Source organism: Lathamus discolor, chromosome 1, assembly GCF_037157495.1.
Source record: "Lathamus discolor isolate bLatDis1 chromosome 1, bLatDis1.hap1, whole genome shotgun sequence".
Taxonomy (NCBI): domain Eukaryota; kingdom Metazoa; phylum Chordata; class Aves; order Psittaciformes; family Psittacidae; genus Lathamus; species Lathamus discolor.
This window is the reverse complement of record NC_088884.1, coordinates 54,164,461-54,185,679: the sequence shown is the minus strand read 5'-3', so window position 1 is coordinate 54,185,679 and position 21,219 is coordinate 54,164,461. Positions and strand designations below refer to the sequence as shown.

The window sequence follows — 21,219 nt, the reverse complement described above, 5'->3', positions numbered from 1 at the left end:
CATACCTATTTTCCAAGGATTTAAGTCCCTCTGCATTACTCAGAATTGCTTTTTAGATCGCTGTGTAATATTTACTTATGCTTTCTATTTAGAAAGTCAGTCGTGGTGTTTTTTCCCTCCCTCATCTGGAAGGTCAAGCAAAACATGGTTTGGTGGCAGACACTGCAAACCCTCTCCCCCTTGAAAACAGCCTGCCTCAGATAACAAATAAGAGCTTGCAGAATGTCCTCTCCTCTATTCAGGTGAGTTGTAAAGCTCTTAGAAATCTTGTGTTTGCCTGGTATATCAGCTTCTCTCTAAGTACAGCTAAGAGAGTGTCACAAGTGTGTTTGTGTGTGGGAAGAGAGAAATAATGTAGTGTCAGCATTTGTACCAGTTTCTGTTTCCAGCCTTAGTTAAAGAGAAAACAAAAGGAAAAACTGTAAACAATCAGATGGATTACTTACCAGCACTGCTGTATATATCTCCAGATATTTCCGACTGGTTAGTCCATATCACATTGCCTGGATTATTCTTGTCTTGACAACCATGTGCTGGTTATTTGAATACGGCTTTTGTGCCCTCCTGACACTGAGCCTGATCTTTTGTGTCTCCATCCTGCCCCAGTCTTGTGAGTCATCAGGACTTTCTCAAAGGATGAGAAATTATAAATAAATTAAGGAAGCATTTAAGTTGGAAGGCTCATCTGGAAGACATCTAGCCCAGCTTCCCACTACAAGCAGAGCAAACTTGGAGCAGGTTGCTCAGGGCCTCATTCTGAGTATCTCAAAGGCTGGAGAGTCTACAGTTTCTCAGGGCAACCTGTTGCAATAGTGAACTACTTTAATGGTAAAAAAATTTTCCTAATATCTAATTTCTCCTACTATCTAATCAGCATTTCCTGAGTTGTAACTTGTGTCTATTAGACACATACCCATCTTTTCCTAGAACCATGCACCTCTGAGAAGAGTCTGGCTTTGCTTTCCCTATACCATCCTGTCAAGTGACTGAACAGCAGTAACGTCACTCCTGAAGCTTCCTTTTCAGCAGGCTGAGCAAACATATTTCCTGCAGCCCTTTCTTGAACATCATATGCTCCAGGCTCCTAACCAGTGTGACCTCTCCCTGGCATTCACTCCAGTTGGTTAATGTCTTTCTTGTGCTGGGAAACTCCAAACTAGATGCAGTACTCTCAGCATGGTCTCACAAATGCTGAATAGAGGGGGAGATCTCTGGCTATCCTCTTGCTAACAGAAGCCAGGATGTGTTTGGCCTTCTTTGCTACAAGGGCCTGCTGCTACCTCACATTCAGGCTGCTGTCAGACCCACGTTCCTGCAAAGCTGCATCCTTTCTGTTGTCCCTCAGCCTGACCTGCTGTATGGGTATATTCTGTTCCAGGTAGAGGACTTCGAATTTGTCTTTGTTCAGCTTTAGAAGATACCTGTAGCCCTGCTGACATCCCTATGGTCTGCAGACTTGGGGTGAACTTGATCTATTGTCCATGCCATTAATAAAGACACTAAAATGTTCTGGAGTTAGTATAGATCCCTGGGGGATGTCACTAGTAACCAATTGCCGCTAACCAGTCCTTGGAACCTGACCAGTCAATTTTCCACTCATCCAGTTCATATCTCACTGTTTGGGTTTCAAGCATACAGTGGGAGACAGTGTCACAGGCCCTCCTCTGGACTTGTTCCAGCAGTTCCATGTCTTTTTTATGTTGAGGACACCAGAACTGCACACAATACTCCAGGTGAGGTCTCACAAGAGCAGAGTAGAGGGGCAGGATCACCTCCTTCGACCTGCTGGTCGTGATCCTTTTGATGCAGTCCAGGATATGGTTGGTTTCTGGGTTGCGAGAGCACACTGAAGCTGGCTCACATTCAATTTCTCATAGACCAATAGAATAGACTATGCTTATGCTTTTAGGAAATTGATTTTGAAGAGCAATGAGCTCTCCCGATTTCCTTTGCCCTCCGGGGCAGTCTTCCTTGGGTTTATGATGAGAAGGTCCCTGAACAAGCCAAAAGGTTCTTTCCTGGAGAAAAGGGCTTGTAATTCCACTTGTCTCTTTTCTCTGAGGATTTTAAACCCCACAATCACATGGTCACTGCCTCCAAAGCTGCCTTTTCTTTGATCTTCACATCCTCAACCAGTTGTTGCTTATGTTTGTGCAACAGGTCTAGTGGTGCCTCTCAAATCACCTGCCTTGAGAAATCTCCCCAAATGCTTTTGCCACTTCAGTGAATACTGGGGTGACTGAACTACCCCATCAGTATCAAGGCCTTTAAGTTATGATGACTCTTCCCTGCTGTACCTAATTCAAACCTGTCTCTTTGCAGACAATCTTGCCCTACTTAATCATATAGATTCTATTTCTCTTCAGCAGTTCTTGTTCCTCATCTTATGTTCACAGAAGCCATATCCCTCTCTGTAACTTCTGCCAGATCCACTGGATGCCTCATCTCTGCTGAGTCTTTTCCCCTCAGTGAAGAGATTGAGGATCACATGGCCTGGGACACCAAACCTTACATCATTGTCCTAGAGTACAGTCTCCTGTCTCCTTATCTGGTGCTCTTTTGTCTCCAGCCCTTCATCATCTCTTTGTGGCTTGATTCTGCAGTCCGTGCTTTGTTTTCCCATTCTGGAAACCCTGAGAATCTTCATGTGCTGTGATCCTGATCATCTGCTGGTGTATCCCTTCTTCTGCAATGTCTTCCTTCTAGTGCTTCTGAACCCACACATTCGTACCAGTCTTGGTGTTCCTGTTATACACATGTATGTGTGCAGACCCAAGCTGGTGTTCCTGCAGTTCATAGAATCGTTGAATGGGTAAAGTTAGAATGGACCTTAAGATCATCTAGTTCCAACCCCCCTGCCATGGGCAGGGTGGATTCAGTCCTGTGAGTTGCACAGGCAATCTTAAGGGTTCTAGCACAACTCTCCAACAGATGCGCCCACATAGAAACCTGAGGTTGATAATGCCTATTATACTCTCTTTCCTGCTCTCTGTGCTAGCATGTGGGTTACTGCAACTTAATCAAGCCATAGCGATTTGTAAAACTTACAAAAAGTGAGAGCCCATGTATTAAATGAACCTGGAAGATGAACTTCCTTCTCTTATTTAGAGATTTGCCTTTATGTGGTCCAATAACTTCTAGTGCTATTGGCACAATTAGCTCTCTGGGTAAGTAGGGTGTTCTAGTCGCCAAACATCCTTGTTCCGTCTCAGCACAAAATTGACATAAAGTTCACTGAACAAACACAAAATAGATATCTTGCAGGTTTGCCTTTGGGAATGTAGAATTTTTAAATCTGGTTTTGCATATATTTCTATAATTACAGATCAAACAAAATTCACCTTTTTGTTTGTTTGGTTGGTTTTGCTTGGCAGGAAAATGGAACACAAGGGAATTTTTCCCAATTTAACCTTCCAGACAGTCTTCCTGAAAGTGATACCAGAGCCCAGACAAAGCCATCAGAACCGGAAAGCACCAGCATCACTGTCAAACTGCCTATGACAGCTTCAGGTAGAATATAACAGAACTGAGGTGACAGGCTGCCTGCATTGATAGAGTGTATGTAGTCAGGGCACTCAGTGACCAAAAGCCCCATGTTAAATGGTACTGAAATACTGAACAAACTATTTGGAGGACAGGGATATGGATGGTGTCAGGGATTTCCAAAAATCCTACTTGGGGATGTACACAACAGGAGAATGAACAGACTAACACAGATATATAAATGAGAGAAGTATGCATTATACAAAATAATGTAGATTTGTCTAAGATTTATGACAGAACATGTAGGTGACAGCACTATTTTGTTACAATGATCAAACACTTTTCCCACTTGCTTGTAGCTGTGACACATTTTATCTCTGTGGGCTAAATTGCATTTTGGGAGTTCTCAGATCTAGAAAGTTCTGACAGTTTATCTGCTTTTAGAAGGAGTCTAGGAATAATAATAAAAAAAAAGTAGTGGCCTTTTGTTTTGAAATGATTTAACATGCCTGCATTAGTGGATTAAGATCTGCCAGTGTTTAACAAAACACCCACATGCATGCCTAAAGAACATGTTTTGTAATGCTGCAGTCTGATTATTTATCTAGATTTAAACGATGCAAGTGGAGGTGTGAGGGTAGCTCAAATGTTTCCAGGCAGAAAGAATCAGAACTAGGGCAACAGCACATTTGGGCCTCATTTGATTCCAAATCTGATGTGTCTGAACTTACTTGACGTCTTCTATCACAAAAACCCCTTTGGTTAAGCAAAGCTTACTGCCATTTTTTAAATATGATCATCAAACCAATTAAGCCATCATTTTTTTTCAATGCATGCTATGAAGCTTGCTGGAGCGGATAGGCAACATACGGTATTTGCAAAAATACCTAAGTAGATAAATTTGCTCAGAATCAAATAATTTGTACCTGGGCTCTCTTAAAAGTCTTGCTGACAGATGATGAATGCTTTGTTGCTTTGACCGCTTTAGACATAATACCGTAAGTCAGAAAAATAAAAAAGAAACATAAATTTGTGCAAAATGTCAACATTGTAGAATCATAGAAATGTTGTTCGGAAGGGACCTCTAACAGTCACCTACTCAGCCTCCTGCTCAGTGGCGTGCTGTACTGTGAAATATTCCATGGTGAAAGCAATTTGCCACCAGGTTTCCAACATTTTATTGATTGTTGGTTTTACATTCTTGTTTTCTGATTTAGAAGCCTTGAAATATTTTAGAAACCATTTAACAGTCTATGAGCAAAAGGAAATTCTCAATTACACGGAGCTATGGTTTCTTGGGCTGGAAGCTAAAAAGATTGAAGGTTTGCCAGAAACCCAGAATAATAATTGTTATGATGATGAGCATGGTTCCTACTTAAAGGTAAGTGGAAAAAGTATGGTATTCATTTTCAGCTGGATAAGTTTGTAGTGACTGTATGCCAGCTCTTAAGTGATATATGTGAGATAAATGTTGCTTCTAGAAGATAAATATTCACATAGTGAAAACATCAGTACCAATCCCTTTAAAGCTTAGAAGAGAATCCTAAAGAGAGGCCCACTTTGCATCTAATTTGGGATTGACGCAAGGTACGTGGTTTAATAAAGCATGCACTTGGTATTTTCTCTGTCACTCTTGTTTAACATAAACTTAACATGAACTACTTTAAAGCCTGATCTTTGTAGTAATATTTGAATCTGAACTGTTTGTTTTCTTTTGAAGGTTTTACATGACCATATTGCATATCGATATGAAGTGTTGGAGGTCATTGGGAAAGGGTCATTTGGGCAGGTGGCTAAATGCTTGGATCATAAAACCAATGAATTAGTGGCATTGAAGATAATAAGGAATAAGAAAAGGTGAGACATCTGTTGACTTTAAACCAGTATATTCAGCTCTTTGTTATATAGGCAGTGACAATCTGGGATAATGTGAACAAGGCAAAATCAAACCCCCTCTACATCAGACCAGCCCTGCATGACTGAAAGCCAAGAACCTACATTTCCCCCCAAGACTCAAAACCCACAGGAATATGCTGGGGTGCTCCAATTACTCATTTTAACACAAAACGTTCTACACTATGGTCCTAAGCAACCTCTTCTTATTATGTGATTGATTGGTTACAAATTTTCAGTTGAGTCCAGCTTGAACCAGAGTCAATGGAGCAGATGGGATGAAGCATCAGAGTTTTGCTGTTTAGTTTTCACTATCAGTGAACACTAAATGTAAGGGTGCTCTTCAAAACTATCTTACTGTGATAGGTGTGAAATATGGCCTTGTTCAAGTAAACGGAAGCATTCCTATGGACTTCAAAAGCACTAGGATTCTACTCTGGATGCTAATTTGAAACTTTTTCATTAGAACATTTTTTCAGACAAGTCAAAAATAACTACTCTTAAGTGTCATGTAAGGCCAGTTTATTTAGACAAGGAAACCAGCATAATGAATCAAAGTTACAGCAGTTAACGGGTGAATGGTAAATTTTTAATCATTGTCTGACATGTTGAGTTTACAGAAAGATTATAGTGTTCATAGCATTTGTATTTCTACAAATGCTTGACTAAGTTAATGTTATCATTCCTATGTCATGTGATATTTCAGATTTCACAGCCAGGCTTTGGTAGAAGTGAAGATCCTTGATGCTCTCCTGAAGAAGGACAAAGATGACACTCACAACATCATCCACATGAAGGAATACTTCTACTTTCGTAATCACTTCTGTATCTCCTTCGAACTGCTGGGGTAAAGTGTATTTTCCTTTACACAAATCTTAAGGAGCATTGTAGATCTTCTGACTTACAAGCATTAATTTTTATGTCTTCTTTAGAAGAATTTGCAGCTGTTAATGTTACAAGAAAGGAATACTGTGTAAATACAGACTGCATAACTGAGCCTTTGTTCACCAAAGGTGAACAAGAAAAAGCTCCATTCACAGACTTCACACAGATAATGACATGATCCATCCCTTATTTTTTTGTGCTGTATATTGAAGTCTTCTTCCCTGAAAGATCTATGGGGAAAAGAGTAAAACAGTGAATGCAGGACTGTTAAACCTCAGGATATATAAATACAGATAATATTAAATAATTTAAAAATATAGCTTTTTCCTGCTTTCTATGAGCCTGTGCTGCAGGACACATCTTAGGAGAAATTTGAGAGAAGTAAGATCATTTTATTCACCAGCACCCTTATAATCAGGGCATCAATTTGGAATCATGGAGGTTACCCACAGTTCCCCATTCCTTAAACTGAAGCCCCCATGGCTGCACATGTTACAGTCCTTGCTGAATATTCATTATCGTATGGAAGACTTAATCTCAAAGAGACATAAATTCACTGTGTTGCTGCTTGTCAGCCTGTCACTCACAGACACACAGACACAAGAGCTGACTCTTTCCCTCCACAGAAGACACAGACCACTCTTCAGAAAGCTACTATGGAAACTCATAGCAAAACGTTCATGGGGTAGCTGGAGACCAGCCCTGCTGTGGTGTCACTGGAGTCATGGGGTGCTTGGCTGTAAGCAGGTGGGGGTAACCCCAGGCTACTAGGGACAGTCATCAGGGCTGCTGGTGTCCAAAGTGCCTGGGTAGCATTCCCATGTTGCAACGTCACTTAATGACCTACTGGAAGGAGATAAGATACAATGGTCACAGGAGAGATATAAAAACCTAACAAGACCTGACTTTACAGGGGTATTTATCTATAAGGATTTACTGCTGATTAAAGACTCTTCAGGTGAAAAGGATTTATACAAGCTGCCAAAGCAAAGACAAATGAGAGCAAAAGGAGACTGAAGAAAATTAATTTCTCTCAGTTCCTGAATGATGGTTGTTCTTAGTGAAAATCAGCACAGGTGCATAACACAGAACTGAGTTTAGCAAGCAAGCAAACAATTCAGTGACATTATGTCTTTAGATCTGGAGGATCAGGGAGACTTCTGGGCATATTACATGCAGAACAGCATTCTCAAGGAAGAAAAGAGCTAAGTTATTTTCTTCTGCTTGAGTCCTTCCTCATGTAGGAAGAGAGGCTAAATACTCTCTTGATGCACTGCAAGCAATCATGCCTTTAAAAATAAGTTCCCTAATCTCTTTTCTGCTTTCTGTCTTCTTCCACCCCCGCAACCCCCGCAGAATAAATTTGTATGAGTTGATCAAAAAGAACAATTTCCAAGGTTTCAGTTTGTCTTTAATTCGACACTTCACTCAGTGTGTGCTGAGATGTTTACAAGTGCTCTACCAGGAAAGAATCATTCACTGTGATCTGAAGCCTGTAAGTACAGTTATTTCATAACCTGTTATTCTGCACAGAATACATTAGCTTCAATTTATTTTTTATTGATTGGGAGGGAACTCTCAGAAGAATCTTTAAAACCCAGTAGGCTATTTGTACTGAAGTTATAGTTTATTCCAGACTGTGTTAGTACTAGACCCAAGTAATTCTTTCCATTGACTCAGTTCATTCACTGCAATTATTATACGAGTTCAGCTGGTTGCCAAAATGCATGAAGATATGAATCAAATTCAGGTAATAACATTTTGCTTAGAGAAAGAAAAAAAGTACTTGTGGAATTAAGTATTTCAATATAAGGGACATTATAATTTAAGGATATATGGAGATATTCACAAGGCATCTATTTCAGGTTCTCCTGTTCAGTCTATTTAATTTTGTTTACATAACTGTAAATTAAGCAGCCTAGTAGATGGCAAAGGAATTCTACGGTACAAAGTTTAGGGTACTCACCTATTTCTGGAGGAACATCTGTGATCCAAGTCTTGCTGCTATATCTGCTAAGCATTCATGCTAGGTGAAACATTTTCATTTTCCTTAATCCCCAGTCTTAGATCTTTCAAATTTTCTGACATTTTCTGAGTATTTTAATTCTACTTTAATTTCATGTGAATGTTTCTCTTGATTTATTTACAAAACTGCAAATGAACCAGTAAATCAGTAAATTAATGAGCTCTCAAGTAAAGATGCGAAGGATTAAATTCTGCTCTCACTTTGCTTAATGTATGTTGACTCAGAATTCTGAAGAGTCACATACAGTCTGTACTCATTGTCTTGCCAGCATCTTTGCCAGACCAATTTGCAGTGAGAAGTGAGACTTGCAAATAGCTAAAATAGCTTAATCAGAACAATTAGCCCAACGGGAAATCTGTTTTCAGGAAGCCACTGACAAGGAATGAGGTTGGCAATATCAATGAGTGTATTTAAATAGAGTAATATATTAGTGAACATCTAGTGAGTTTGCTAAAAGAGAATTTTGTTCTCATTCTACAATTGTACAGTTTTGTGAATTTATGTGCTTGAAACTCACATCTGTTACTCCATCTGCCTCCTCTGATATTTCTAAATGTAATGTAGAGTATGAAGTTTCTCTGGACTTAATGCTAGGTAATCCCTGCCCCAGAACCTGGTCTTGCAGTTAATCAGCTCACTTGCATTGTGAGAGATTTAGTATTAGAGACAGAGTTCTACCATGAGCATGAAGGGCAGAGGGAGGATGCTTCTTCCCTTAACAGGACCAAGAGCACTTTGGTAGTGGAAGTCAGTCTTTGCCTTGACTTTTATAGTAGCAGCTTCTCCCTCTTGTTACACAAAGTATTTCCTAATGAGCTTACTAATTAGCTAAGAAACTACTTTCTCATTATTTGGCATCAACCTGGGAACTGCTCAGTGCTTCAAAGCTTTGACATATAATAACTTTAAAACTGGTTGATAAAGGTAGCCATCTCTCCACTGAGAAGTGGAAAAGACTGCATGACCCGAAAGAAGTCAAAGAAAACCCTTGATTTAGGTAGATTTTTAATGAGGATAAAAGTCAGCTATGCAGAAGAGAGCTAATAGGCTATGTTTACTCATTGGTGCAAATATTCCTGAGCTAGCTGTTTAAGAATCACTTCTCAAGCTGGAATTGTAGGGAATTGCAGGCACACAGTGCTGTACCCATCTGCACCCAGCTAATAATCCATAAGACCCTACTGTTTCCATCCATCACTTCCTGGGGATCCCAGAAAGCCTTTCTCGTGGGATCACACTGTTGTGAGATGGAGAGTGGTATGCTTAAAGACAGTCTGGAGAAAATTGAAAGCAGTGGATGGAAAAACCGTGAAGCGCTACTTATTCATGGGACAGGGATGGTTACAGGTTACAAAAGGATGGTTCTGGTTAATATAGCACAGCATACAACCAGATGCAGTTTGCCTTTTACTAGGTTAACAAATAATGAGGTTTGTGGAGCCCACTCTACTCACACAGCAAGCATTCTTGCCGTCTGGTACCTTGATAACACCGCACACTGCACAGTGCAGTGGCTTGGATTGTATGACGTGGACTAGAGTCCTTGTCTAGCTAACCTTAAACTGCATAACTCCACAAGTCTTGCCTCTTTGGTTAATTTCCCACTATTGGATGCTTACTCATGTTACCAAATACATTCCCAAGAAAGTTCTAGTTTGAAGCTTTCATTATGCAGATAAGTGTAAGCCTGATGTGTTATGCATTGATTACTTTCCAAAGTGTTAATTAATCAAATGTGGTGTTAAAACCCCTTTTTCCCTGTGATTCTTTTTTCTCTTTAGGAGAACATACTATTATACCACAAAGGCCAAGGCTCAGTTAAAGTTATTGACTTTGGATCAAGCTGCTATGAACACCAAAGAGGTTTGCAGAAAAGTCAAGTTGATGTAATTTTCTTAATAAGCTTTCTTAATTTTTAATAATGTGAAAACTACTTCTTTGATTGAGCTGATATAGTGACCTATGTCCTTAGTTAGAATCTGATGAACTATTCAGCTACTGGTGGTACAACAAATACTAGTTGGAGACAAATATTCTATTCCCATGCTTTTTCTTCATCCCAAGCCTGATGACTTGGGATCTTCTACTCCTGTTGAAATCAGAATTTCATATTGCAAAAGTGACTAGCTCTTGCTAATAGGCATACGAGTATAACCTCAATACTTAGCAAGGAATTTATCAGGTGCAGAGAGCCTTTCTCAGTGGGATGGTTATGTTATAATTGGTACTTTTTGGATTAATACAATGGGGGGAATGGAAATTTTGGGTTTAGTCTAGAAAATCTAAATTTGGTTGTTTGTTGGTTTTGTTTTTTTTTTATCATAGATTTAAGTAGACTGTGCAGGAGGTAACAAAAACCAAATTAGTAGAAGAGAAATGAATGCAAAAAAATTTACCTAATAATAAATCTTAATATTAGTAGACATATTGTAAAGCAAGAATGATATCATCATCATCAGGAATGCAAATATTATCTGTTAAAAAAAAAAACAACAAACACAACAATGAAACCCAAAACCCAAGAAAGAAATCTGTACTTCATTTCATTAACTTAGAAAAACAAAACTAGTCTTGTATGGCTCATATTTTTCCTATGAATGATGGATATTTAAACTGAGCCAAACTTTTTCACCTATATTTGGGGATTCAGACCACTAGATTCAGACCACTTGCATCCCAGTTTTGTAGGAGTGTGTAATCATTTTAAGTTTGCCCATATTTGAGTAGAAGGTAATCTGAGATGCAGCCTGAAATATTTGGGCAGACTAACAAACTTAAATGCAAAATAAGGGAAAGGAAAGATGGAGCATGACTGAGGAGACAGTCAGCTGAAAAGAGAATTGGTTCAACCCTCAAAGCGGTATAGGCTTAGAGAGTGGAAAGCAAAAAGTCAGCAATTTCTTTGGAATGACAAAAATCAGACAACAGTTGCGCAGTCAGTCAGATGCACAAGGGTGGATTGCCACCATGGAACTCTCTAACTGTACAGATTTGGAGGAATCACATATCATGCAGCACTTACTTTTCAGGGTGCTTTCCTTCCAGAAAGATGGAATGTGGGATGCAAAGAAGTGCATAAATACAAAGTGATGATCAGAGAGGTAGGAATAAGAAAATAACAGAAAATAACACATTAAGTGTGTTGTCTGAATGACAAGAGATAAAAGAATTAGACCTCCCACTATGATGAGTCCTAATTTTGGAATGAGATCTTTTGACATCTGCTCTGGGACGGTAATGCATTAATAGGGAAATCAGAAGGCAGTAGATGTTCCTTAGGTGTCAGTGAAACCAGTTATTTCCTACAGTGCAAGCCTGTAATAATGAAGAACTGTTGGTTGATGGAAAGCAAAGACGTCCAGATAGGAAAATGAACATGGAGTAAGTTGAATCAATACTAGTAGAATAATTTCCTTCAGTGAAATTTGTTGAAGAACAATTTCCAGACAGAACAGTGGAAAGTATATTACCTACTGATTTTAGGATGGGATTAGAAAAGGTTTTTAGAGCCTGTGTGAGCAATCCCTTAATGTTATCTAATGGGTAAAGGAGATTTATGATGCCTGAACATGTATTTCACTTTTCTGTGAAGTCTGGAATTTACATTTCTGTCCCAGTTATGATATTTTGCTTCTTGTCTAATTTTCTATTTTGATATAGTGTACACCTATGTTCAGAGCCGGTTTTATCGCTCACCTGAAGTGATTCTTGGTCATCCTTATGCTATGGCTGTTGATATGTGGAGTTTAGGCTGTATTATAGCTGAGCTTTACACAGGCTATCCACTGTTTCCAGGGGAAAATGAAGTTGACCAACTTGCCTGCATCATGGAGGTAACTTTTGGGATTATATTTCTAATTGTATATTCACCTGATAAACTACATTGCCAGAAATAAAGAAATCTCAATAGATAACGAAATATAATTGGCTATAGGCTGGCCATTTAGAGGGAGTTTTATTACAGAGCCAAACAGCTCTTTGAGATGATGGATTTTAAGGCAAAACTGTTATTTCCATTTCATGTGCCAAACACCACTTTGTACACTCACTGTTTTGCTTTTGAAGGAAATATTTTAATCTGGTCAGAATTTGTATGGAGAAGTTAGAACAAAAGAAGTGTATCTAAGGGGAAGAAAAAGCAATCAAAATGGTAACAGTCTCCTTCTCTCTTAGAAATCTAGTATGTGTCAATTGAATCAGATCTCTTTTGTCCAGACTCCTGCTGAGTAAGAGATTTTTGCTAACATTTGAGTAGTCAGCTGTAGCTTTGTCTAGAGATCTTGAAAACCTCAAAGTCTTGAGTAGAATCCCACTGAGTAGCCTGCTCAAGTGCTGCTCTGCTCTCATGGTGAAAAAGCTTTTCCTAATAGTCACCCTGCACTTCTCAAGCCACAGTTTGTGGATGCTGCCCCTTCTTATACTGTCTGTACATATCAAGGGGTTTGGCACTATCATCTTCATGTTTTTCAAAGAGTTTTAGGAATGTGCTGTGACATCTCCAACGTCAGATCACCCACCCAGTGCAAATCTTAGAATAGGTGCAAAACTGAAAGCAAATTGCTTAGTTACTCCACACCAATCACTAAACTGCAACCTGATACTGAACTCAGCGCTGAGTTCTGATCCTTGCCATGTTAATTTGTGCAAGACTTTTAAGAGACAGCATCTCTCCATGTTACCTTCTACAACTGCTGTCATTAACAGATACGTGGTAGTGAAGATCCCAGTACTATCCTTTATAAGATCGCATTTTCTGTGTGCCGACAGCTTTAGGGAATCCCTTAACTCCTTCCACAGTAAATGGCACAAGAGGAAATGGTTTGCAGACATTTCACAGTAAATTGTGGCATTCAGCTTCTTTTCAAATGGAGAGTGAAATACCACCTCTCTCCTGATGCTTAGTATGCTTAACATACTTGTTAGGTATGTTAATGACATGAGGAGTAACTTCATTAATTCATTTTCTGTGTTGAAGGTATTGGGTCTTCCACCAGCTGATTTTATCCAGGCTGCATCAAGGAAGCGAACATTCTTTGGTAACTGCTTCTGATTGTCGTTGCTGGATTCCTCCCTTCTAGTTAATCACTAGTTAGTAACATTGGTAAAGAGCAGGGCCAGATAACCTTAGCTAATTCTTATCTAGCAAAACTTTTTTCAGGGAGAGGTACTGGGGAGAAGCAAAGGTAACATGAAGCTTACAAGTGAACCTGTCGCTTTCCTCTTCATGTCTTACGGGCCTTTCATTGCCAAGGTGATAGGGAAGGGGTTGAGAAATCCATTCCACTGTTACTCCTTAAAAATGCTGCTCAAAGGAACACAGTGAGCTTTGGGAACTGATACACGTTGAGTTCATTCCTTTATGTATAATTTGGGTTTGGAAATTACACAAAACCAAAAAAAACACAGCATAGGATGCAGTCTGTAGGATGTGTACAATATTGTTTGCCACAATGCTGGCAGACTATCAGTCCAGCAGGGCAAAACTGGTGTTAGTGGGATGGATATGGGCACTTTTTTTTGGTGAGGAAGTATAGCATTTTTTTTTGAGCATTTTTTTGAGCATTTTTTTTTTTTAAGATTCCAAAGGTTTTCCTAAATCCGTAACTAACAGCAAGGGGAAAAAAAGATGCCCAGACTCCAAGGATCTAAGCACAGTACTGAAAACCAATGATGCTGGTTTCTTGGACTTTCTGCAAGGATGTCTGAGGTGAGTTCATAATTTTGACTTACATGCAGCAGGCTAGTTCTGACTTTGCTTTCATTCTATTGTTCATTTAAAACCTTTGTATCTGCTGGGTTGGTTTTTTTTTTTGGTAGGGTGTTTTGGGGGTTTTGATTTGGTTTGGTTGCTTTGGTTTTGTTTTCCGTAGTAGCATTCGCATAACTAGTATTATTCATAGCTTACTCCAGAGAGAAATCATTGCACAGAAAGCCTATATGGGATTGGTCTAAGGTACAGAAGAAAGCTGACATCATCCTGTCTAAAAGCAGATCTTCTGATGCTGAACACTAAACTCCAAAAGCAGTGTTTTTTACTCATTGAAAACTTTTACAGTTAAACCTTTCTGTTTTATCAGAAAAGGTTCATTCAGATAACATAGATAATGGTAATGCACTGTCCCAAGGCAGTGTGCATATGGACACCAAGGTTTGGTTTTGTACTTCAATCTAACTCCGGCTCCTGGGAGAAAAAGTCTTCCTGTTTCCTCCAGCAGAAGTTATACTTGGAGCTGACTTAGGTGGCTTGAATGCCTTTATGGAATTTTCTGTGCTAGGGCTTGGAAATGGCGATCAGGTGTTACACTGTAGTATATGAATGAAAACAGTTCTGCTTCTTTGAATATGTGCTTACAAAGATCTTGCTCTGCATGCACATACCCTCAGATGAGGTTAGACTCTTTTTAGTTCCAGTACACCATATGACATTAGCAGAGGATAAAAAGGCATTCAGCCATGTCTCTAACCCAGAATCAATGGTATTGATTGCTTCCTCTTGATTGTGGTAGTTAGTGTGGAGAATTACTTAGCATAGTTAGCACAGTGTTACCTTGTAGTTTGTATGCTGATTTAAGACCTTTTTCTCCTTCTAATAGCTATTTCTCATTGATAGCAGTGGCATTTCACATTTCAGGAATTAGTTGATACACTGCATTTTTCTATTCTCTTGTTTGGAATAGATTTTTATAAGTCACTGGAGCTCACAGTGTGAAAAGAGTCTAGTATGTCTCAGAACCTATAATTTCTAGGATAAACTGTTGACTTTAGTCAAGGATTTTGCTACTGAATACCTAGTATGACAAGTGGTCCACAGCTTTTTTCTTAAAGGAAATTGACGATTTGCACATTTTTGTATGTTGCTAAATGCAAACTGCATGTAACTGCTAACAGCCTTCGGACAAGGTAGAAATTCTCTATACAGAAACTTTTTACCTAGTATCACAGAATAATTTAGCTTGGAAGGGACCCCTGGAAATCATCTAGCCCACCCTCCCACTCAAAGCAGAGCAAACTTGGAACAGTTTTCTCAGGACCTTGTCTGGTCAGGTTCTAAGTATTTCCAAGGAGGAAGATCCACAGCCTCTTGGGCAACTTGTTCCAAAGCTGAGCCTCACTCATGTTGAGAGTGTCAGTGGCAAAGTGCCTATGTGTTTGAGTGGGGGAAGAGAGACATGATTTAGTATCACCAGCATGTCATCTGTTATCACAAAATAAATGGGACTTTTCAATAAATGAAGTACTGTGGGAGAAGCTCAAACATGATCATGTTTATTTTCCAAGGTGGTCATGTTACTAAGCATTTTACAGGGTGGGACTCCACAGATCCTGCTGATATGAGGTGCTATTTTACTAATAGGTCTTTTTGCTTGGGAGATGGTTACTAATGGGGTTTTACTCATCCATCAAACTAAAAGACTGACCATGCAGGAACAAACTTTTGTCTGTTTGTCTTAAATACTAACCTCTTGCACAGGGGCACTAAGGCTTTCGGAATGAGCTTGGATCCCAACTTGTATTCTGTACTGGCAGCGGAAGCTGGCCTCATACCTTTTCCAGTGTTACTTCTGTCTTACGCAAGACTAATATTTTTTGTCATTTTTAGCACTGACTGCAGGTTTCTTTCTAGCAGTTCAGTAGTACTTTAACAAAGAAATCCATAGGGTTACATGATAAAAAGAAAATCAACCCTCTCTGCTCCACGAAGAGATTGCTTTTGATGTTCTCATTTTGCTAGATTTGAATGAATCATTGATCCATTTTGTTTTGATGGCTGAATCATAACATTTAGAAAATAGTTTCAGTGAATCAGAAAAAAACCCAACCTCGTGAACAAGTATTTCCAGGTCGCACATTAAAAATACTGTGTGTTGGGATTGTTTAAATTTTCAAAGGAATGAAGTATGGTTTGAAAAGAAAACTCTTTTGGAGACAAAAAGAATTGAACTGTCTGGTCTTTTTTGTTTGCAAATCCGTGTCTGTCCAAAGCAGCTTGATACATTTGCCATAACTTCACAGATAGTTTTGTTCAACTTGTATATAACTGTTTTGCAGATGAAAACATCAAACAAACAAACAAACAAAAAATCATTCAGCTTTTGTGATTACAAGAATCTGTTTGTTTTCCTACATTATTTCTGTACAGTTCTGGACAGCACTAAGATGAGATAAATCAGAATGTAACAGTCTGCAACTGATACAGAGATTTGTAAAGGAAGTATTAGGACTGACAGTAACACAGTAAGAATGGCAAAGTGAAAGTGTTTGAGCACTGGAAAAAACAGCAGAAAAGGGGTTGAAAGAATGGTATGTATTGGTAATGAAGGCCATTGCTCCTGAAGTAAAACTGGGGAGCATATTGTCTGTCACAGCCAGGAAGCCTGCACTCTGGTGAGACCACAGCACAGTGACAAATGTCAAAGCTCACAGCCATTGCATGGCGACAAGGCTGCAGACTATCACATATGCTGTTCATTTTCATTTGTCTGTTAGCCTGAAAGTAAAACAAACATATGTTCCAAACGGAAAAATAGATCATGAGTAGCTACCTTGCCTAACATTTATGGAGACCGATGTTAGCAAGGCTCTGATCTGAAGGAACATGCCCAATGATGGCTCAGTAGCTGTCAGCACTTGTCCTCTGTGTGACGCATAAGTGCCCTTGTCCAAACCACTTGGTACTTGTGAGTATGGGGGTGTGAGAGCTGAGTAAATGAAAACTGTGAAAACATAAAGTCAATGTAGAGATTTTGAAAAAAAAAAAAAAAGAAAAAACCAAAACCAAACAACACCTTTAATTTCCATAATAAGATCTCACATGAGTTTTGTTACACTCTCTACAGTAGTTTCAGTGCAGCTAAATTAGGGAAGATGTATCTTTTAGTGAGTCTCATTTACGTTGCCTTTCTTGGAGTCTGCATTGACAGAATGTGAAAACCATGAAACAAATATTCAGTAGGGTCTCTACCCTATTAATACCTTGAACTGTGTATTAAAAGTGCCTTGATGCAGCAGAGGGGCTGATCAGCAAAGCACACAGTGCTGGAGAAAATAAAAAGTTTTGAAGGATGGAAGAGATCACATCTGATTTTTCTTGATTTTTCAGCTAAAAATCTGTTTCACAAATATCCTCATGACCAGACTTTCAGAAGATAATACTGAATCTTTTGGCTTAAATTATTTTTCTGTCATAAATAGTTCAATAATTATTTGTCTACCATGGATTTAAGGTGGGAACCTGCCCTGCGCATGACTCCTGATGAAGCAATGAAGCATGCGTGGATCCAGGAACCAAAAATATACAGAGCAAAACAGAATTCAAGAGTGCTGAGTGATGTCTCTTTCTCTACACTGGAAAAGAAAAAAGAGAATATTCGTAAGCATGTGCTACCTGGAGAAATAAGTGCATTTATATCAGTGTTTCGTATTTCTTTAGATCTGAAGTAAGGTGAGGTGATAGCACACAGTGTGCAGATAATGGATGGTCACTGGAATGTGGTGGTTAGAGCCACTCTTTCTCACTTCTGTGGAAAAGCATTACTTACATTTTATAGCAGCTGCCAGCAAGGAGTCTGGCAGACCCAAAGATTCACATAGAAAGATCTTCTCCCTGTTGACAGCAAAATAACAATGGTATCTGACACCCCGCTATAATGCACTTCACTTTCAGAGGAAAAGAATGCACCAGTACTAGTTGTAAGATCCAGAGAAAATTTTCAACTGTTTTTTCTTTTGTGAATTTGTGACAGTCGTGTTTACCTGCTGCTAAGAGCCTGCAGTCTTACCCTATTATTGTATTTATTTCTTATTACAGAAAATATCTGGAAAGATATGGCTGACAATGTGGAAACTGAAGTGGAAAGTGAACTGGCTGAAAGACTGACTCCTACTGTGCCCTCCGCAGGCACAACAGAAAATGATTTGCAGAACGCAAGGAAACATGTTCTTCCAGAGAAACATTTGGAAACCCAAATGGAAAAGCCTGTAAACAGTAATCAAGTAGAACACAGTGGTGAAACAGTTCTTCCAAAACATTCTCTTTTTTTCCCACCAATTAAGTAATACACTGCACAAGCGATGATTAGTTCAGTTGCATACCTGTTATATTTTGTAGGTATTATTTGTACTCAGGAATATAAGCTGTATCTGTCTGTACATGAGCTGTGCACATTGTAAGTATGTTTAATGTTTATTTTACCCTCAAATAGTCCAGGCAAGCAAAACGGAATTTGAAAACCGTTTCTTTTTCTTATCTATATCCTTGTGATCAGAGATTCTTCACAACCAGCAGCAATAAAATGGAGACTGTAGAGGTGGAGAGTGGCTTATTCTTGATGTTATAATAGACTTCTGAATTTTAGGTTTCCTGGATCTAAATGAAAGAATGCATTGACTGAACAATCTGAATCCTTTCACTTACTTCAGCATAAATCAGCAATAATTTATGGATAGGATTACTGGATTTACTTCTATATATAAAAAAAAAAGAAGATAAATCAAACACAGCATCTTCACTTTCCTCCTCTATCTCCTTCTTCTTTATAGTGAAGCACTAGATGAAAACTGTTGTCACACCTTCTTAGCAGAAGAAGCATTTAGAAATGCAAATTATGTTCTTTAGCTCTTTAGCAGCAGCAAAGAAGAGTGATATTCTGGGCCCACTGCTGCAGAGACTCCACTCAGTATTCATAGCAACAAGAAGGATGGATTAAAGCAAGCTGTTTTGATTCAGGAAAATTGTCCTCCATGGGAAATTTAACTTAACTCTGGAAAAAAAAACCCACAGATTTGTATGACTTCTATGTTTTATATGTTTAATTAGTTTAAACATTTAACTCTTTGGACTGTCTTTTCCCTGCATTTGTAAAGCATCCATCTCACTGTGACACATTTTACTGTGGCTTATGGATGGTATCGCAGTTTAAAAGGAAATAATGAGGAAATTGTCCTATGAAATGCAGCTGCTACTGTAGCAGTAATATTGCAGTAGTCCCAAGAGAAAACAAGTGTTCATAGGTGTTAAGTCACCATAACAGCAAACTCCACAGGCTCTTTGTGCAAAAGGAAAGCCCAAAGGATATGAAAATGGTCCTCACACAGTTCTAATGTAATAGTGAGTAAACAAGCCATCTGACAGCATACAGAGGTGACAGCACAACAAAAGGCCTATAACAAGTGTGTTCTCCTACTTGAATAGAAAGTTGACAGTAACAGTCGCCTCAGAAAAAATGTGCTGCACAATGCATCACAAGAATTCTCTTGGCTTCAGGCAAATCCCGGAACTCAAGAAGAAACATTGGGAAGATGAGTGACCCAAGGAGGGGAGTAGACCATTACTGAGTGTAATTGAGCAGTGAATCACCAGGGTATTTTGGCAGTCAAATATCACCCTACTGTGATGCAGACACTACTGACAAGCAGGACAACTTGCAGCACCAGAATTGTCTGTATCTCTGGCTTCAGAGAGACTCCTTTGAAGCTGAGAGACTATAAAATGCTCTCATTCATCACCAGAATGATGTACTGGGAGAAGTGAGTTCTGTCTTGTGGTGGCATTTAGGTGATGGAACAGAATACCCAGGGTGAGTGAGCATCTTGTAGAATGTGGGCCAAGCCCTTCTCATACTTCACAGAGAATTCCCACCCCTCGTCAGAGCTGAATGAAAGAGTCAAACTCATCATCAGTTTTAATGAATATTCACATAGGTTTTTGCAGATATTTGGAAAATAATTTGGCTGTTTGTTACAAGTCAGACAAAAGATAAGAAGCAAAGGATTTATGCTTAAGTGCAAGGGTTCAATGTGGACTAAGAACAGCAAAAACACTTGATACACCTGATACCACGTAATATAAAAAGTCATATTCTTATACCCTTGCAACTATAATTTGTACTGTTTTGATTCAGTTGCTGCTCATTCTTCTTTGTTGTGGTACATTCACTTGACTGCTTAGAGTGCTCCAAGTTAAAATACCTGTCTTAGAATTAGGCATTTGTGTATTTGTCTGCTTTACTTCAGAGGCAAAGTTTGGGGCTGATTATACCAGGTTGCTACTGATAACATTGCCTAGTCTTAATGAAGCTCTAAACCTCATTTGGTGTATGGGCTTGTGTGCTGGAGCCACATTTTCTTCGCAGTTAATACATTTCAATAGCTTTTTGTAGTAAGCAGCATCATATCCTCACGGCATATGCTGATTGGTTTTTCAAGGCTTTCAATGTTGAGGGGAAAGTGACAAAGCCACCTGAAACCACAGTTCAGTTAGATTATCCTTCTATTCACAGAAGACAGACAGATGGCATTTCACTGTAGCTGACTGCCATGTTTTTCCTGTCTTCTCCTCCTTGCTGACCTGCTGGGGTTTTTTTAGGTCCTTCAGCCTCCACAATGATTTCTGTCTTCAAAATCTTTCCTAATAAGGGCTCTCTCAGATAAGTGTTGATTTTTTTTTCAGATATGACAGGAATAAATTGAAATTACTTAGCAGAAAGATCTATCCCCCAGATGTCATCACTGCTTTCACATTCCTCTGCAGAAACAAGGAGATCCATCAGATCCAGGTAGCATGTTCACCCCTGTGCTGTAGACAACAACCTTCAAAAAACTTTGAGAAGTTGCTGGAACCAGTACTACTGCAACAGTGGGTATTTACAGGATGTGAGACACAAATCTTTAGGAAATAAAGCTGTGCAAACACAAAGCCTCAGTGAACAAGCTGTTATACCTCTTCTGTCTTTGAAACCTTGTTAAGAAAACATTGTCTTTAAAAAAATAATGATAGAACATACTCCTAACCCTGCTGTCTTTCTGGATCTGAATTAACTTTGCAATAATTGCATTTCACCACCCCTGATAAGAGGCTGCCTTAAGTACAACTGCTGTGAGTCAAATACACAGTCACTGCCAGAGCCCAGACAAGACCATGGGGATCTTAACTC

The 21,219-nt window shown here is 39.1% G+C and overlaps 1 protein-coding gene across 1 annotated transcript in view; it reads left to right on the top strand.

Annotated features, from left to right (window-relative positions):
* The window catches only part of DYRK4 (dual specificity tyrosine phosphorylation regulated kinase 4), a 28,704-nt gene extending 10,111 nt beyond the window's left edge, over positions 1-18,593 (top strand). The window contains exons 3-14 of the mRNA XM_065665059.1: positions 93-242; positions 3,375-3,510; positions 4,701-4,864; positions 5,204-5,340; positions 6,083-6,223; positions 7,618-7,756; positions 10,069-10,150; positions 11,948-12,120; positions 13,263-13,323; positions 13,865-13,994; positions 17,512-17,657; positions 18,096-18,593. Coding sequence (XP_065521131.1) covers positions 93-242; positions 3,375-3,510; positions 4,701-4,864; positions 5,204-5,340; positions 6,083-6,223; positions 7,618-7,756; positions 10,069-10,150; positions 11,948-12,120; positions 13,263-13,323; positions 13,865-13,994; positions 17,512-17,657; positions 18,096-18,343 — 1,707 coding nt within the window. The 3' untranslated portion in view covers positions 18,344-18,593. The remainder of the gene's footprint in view (positions 1-92; positions 243-3,374; positions 3,511-4,700; positions 4,865-5,203; positions 5,341-6,082; positions 6,224-7,617; positions 7,757-10,068; positions 10,151-11,947; positions 12,121-13,262; positions 13,324-13,864; positions 13,995-17,511; positions 17,658-18,095) is intronic.
* Positions 18,594-21,219: the final 2,626 nt, after the last annotated feature.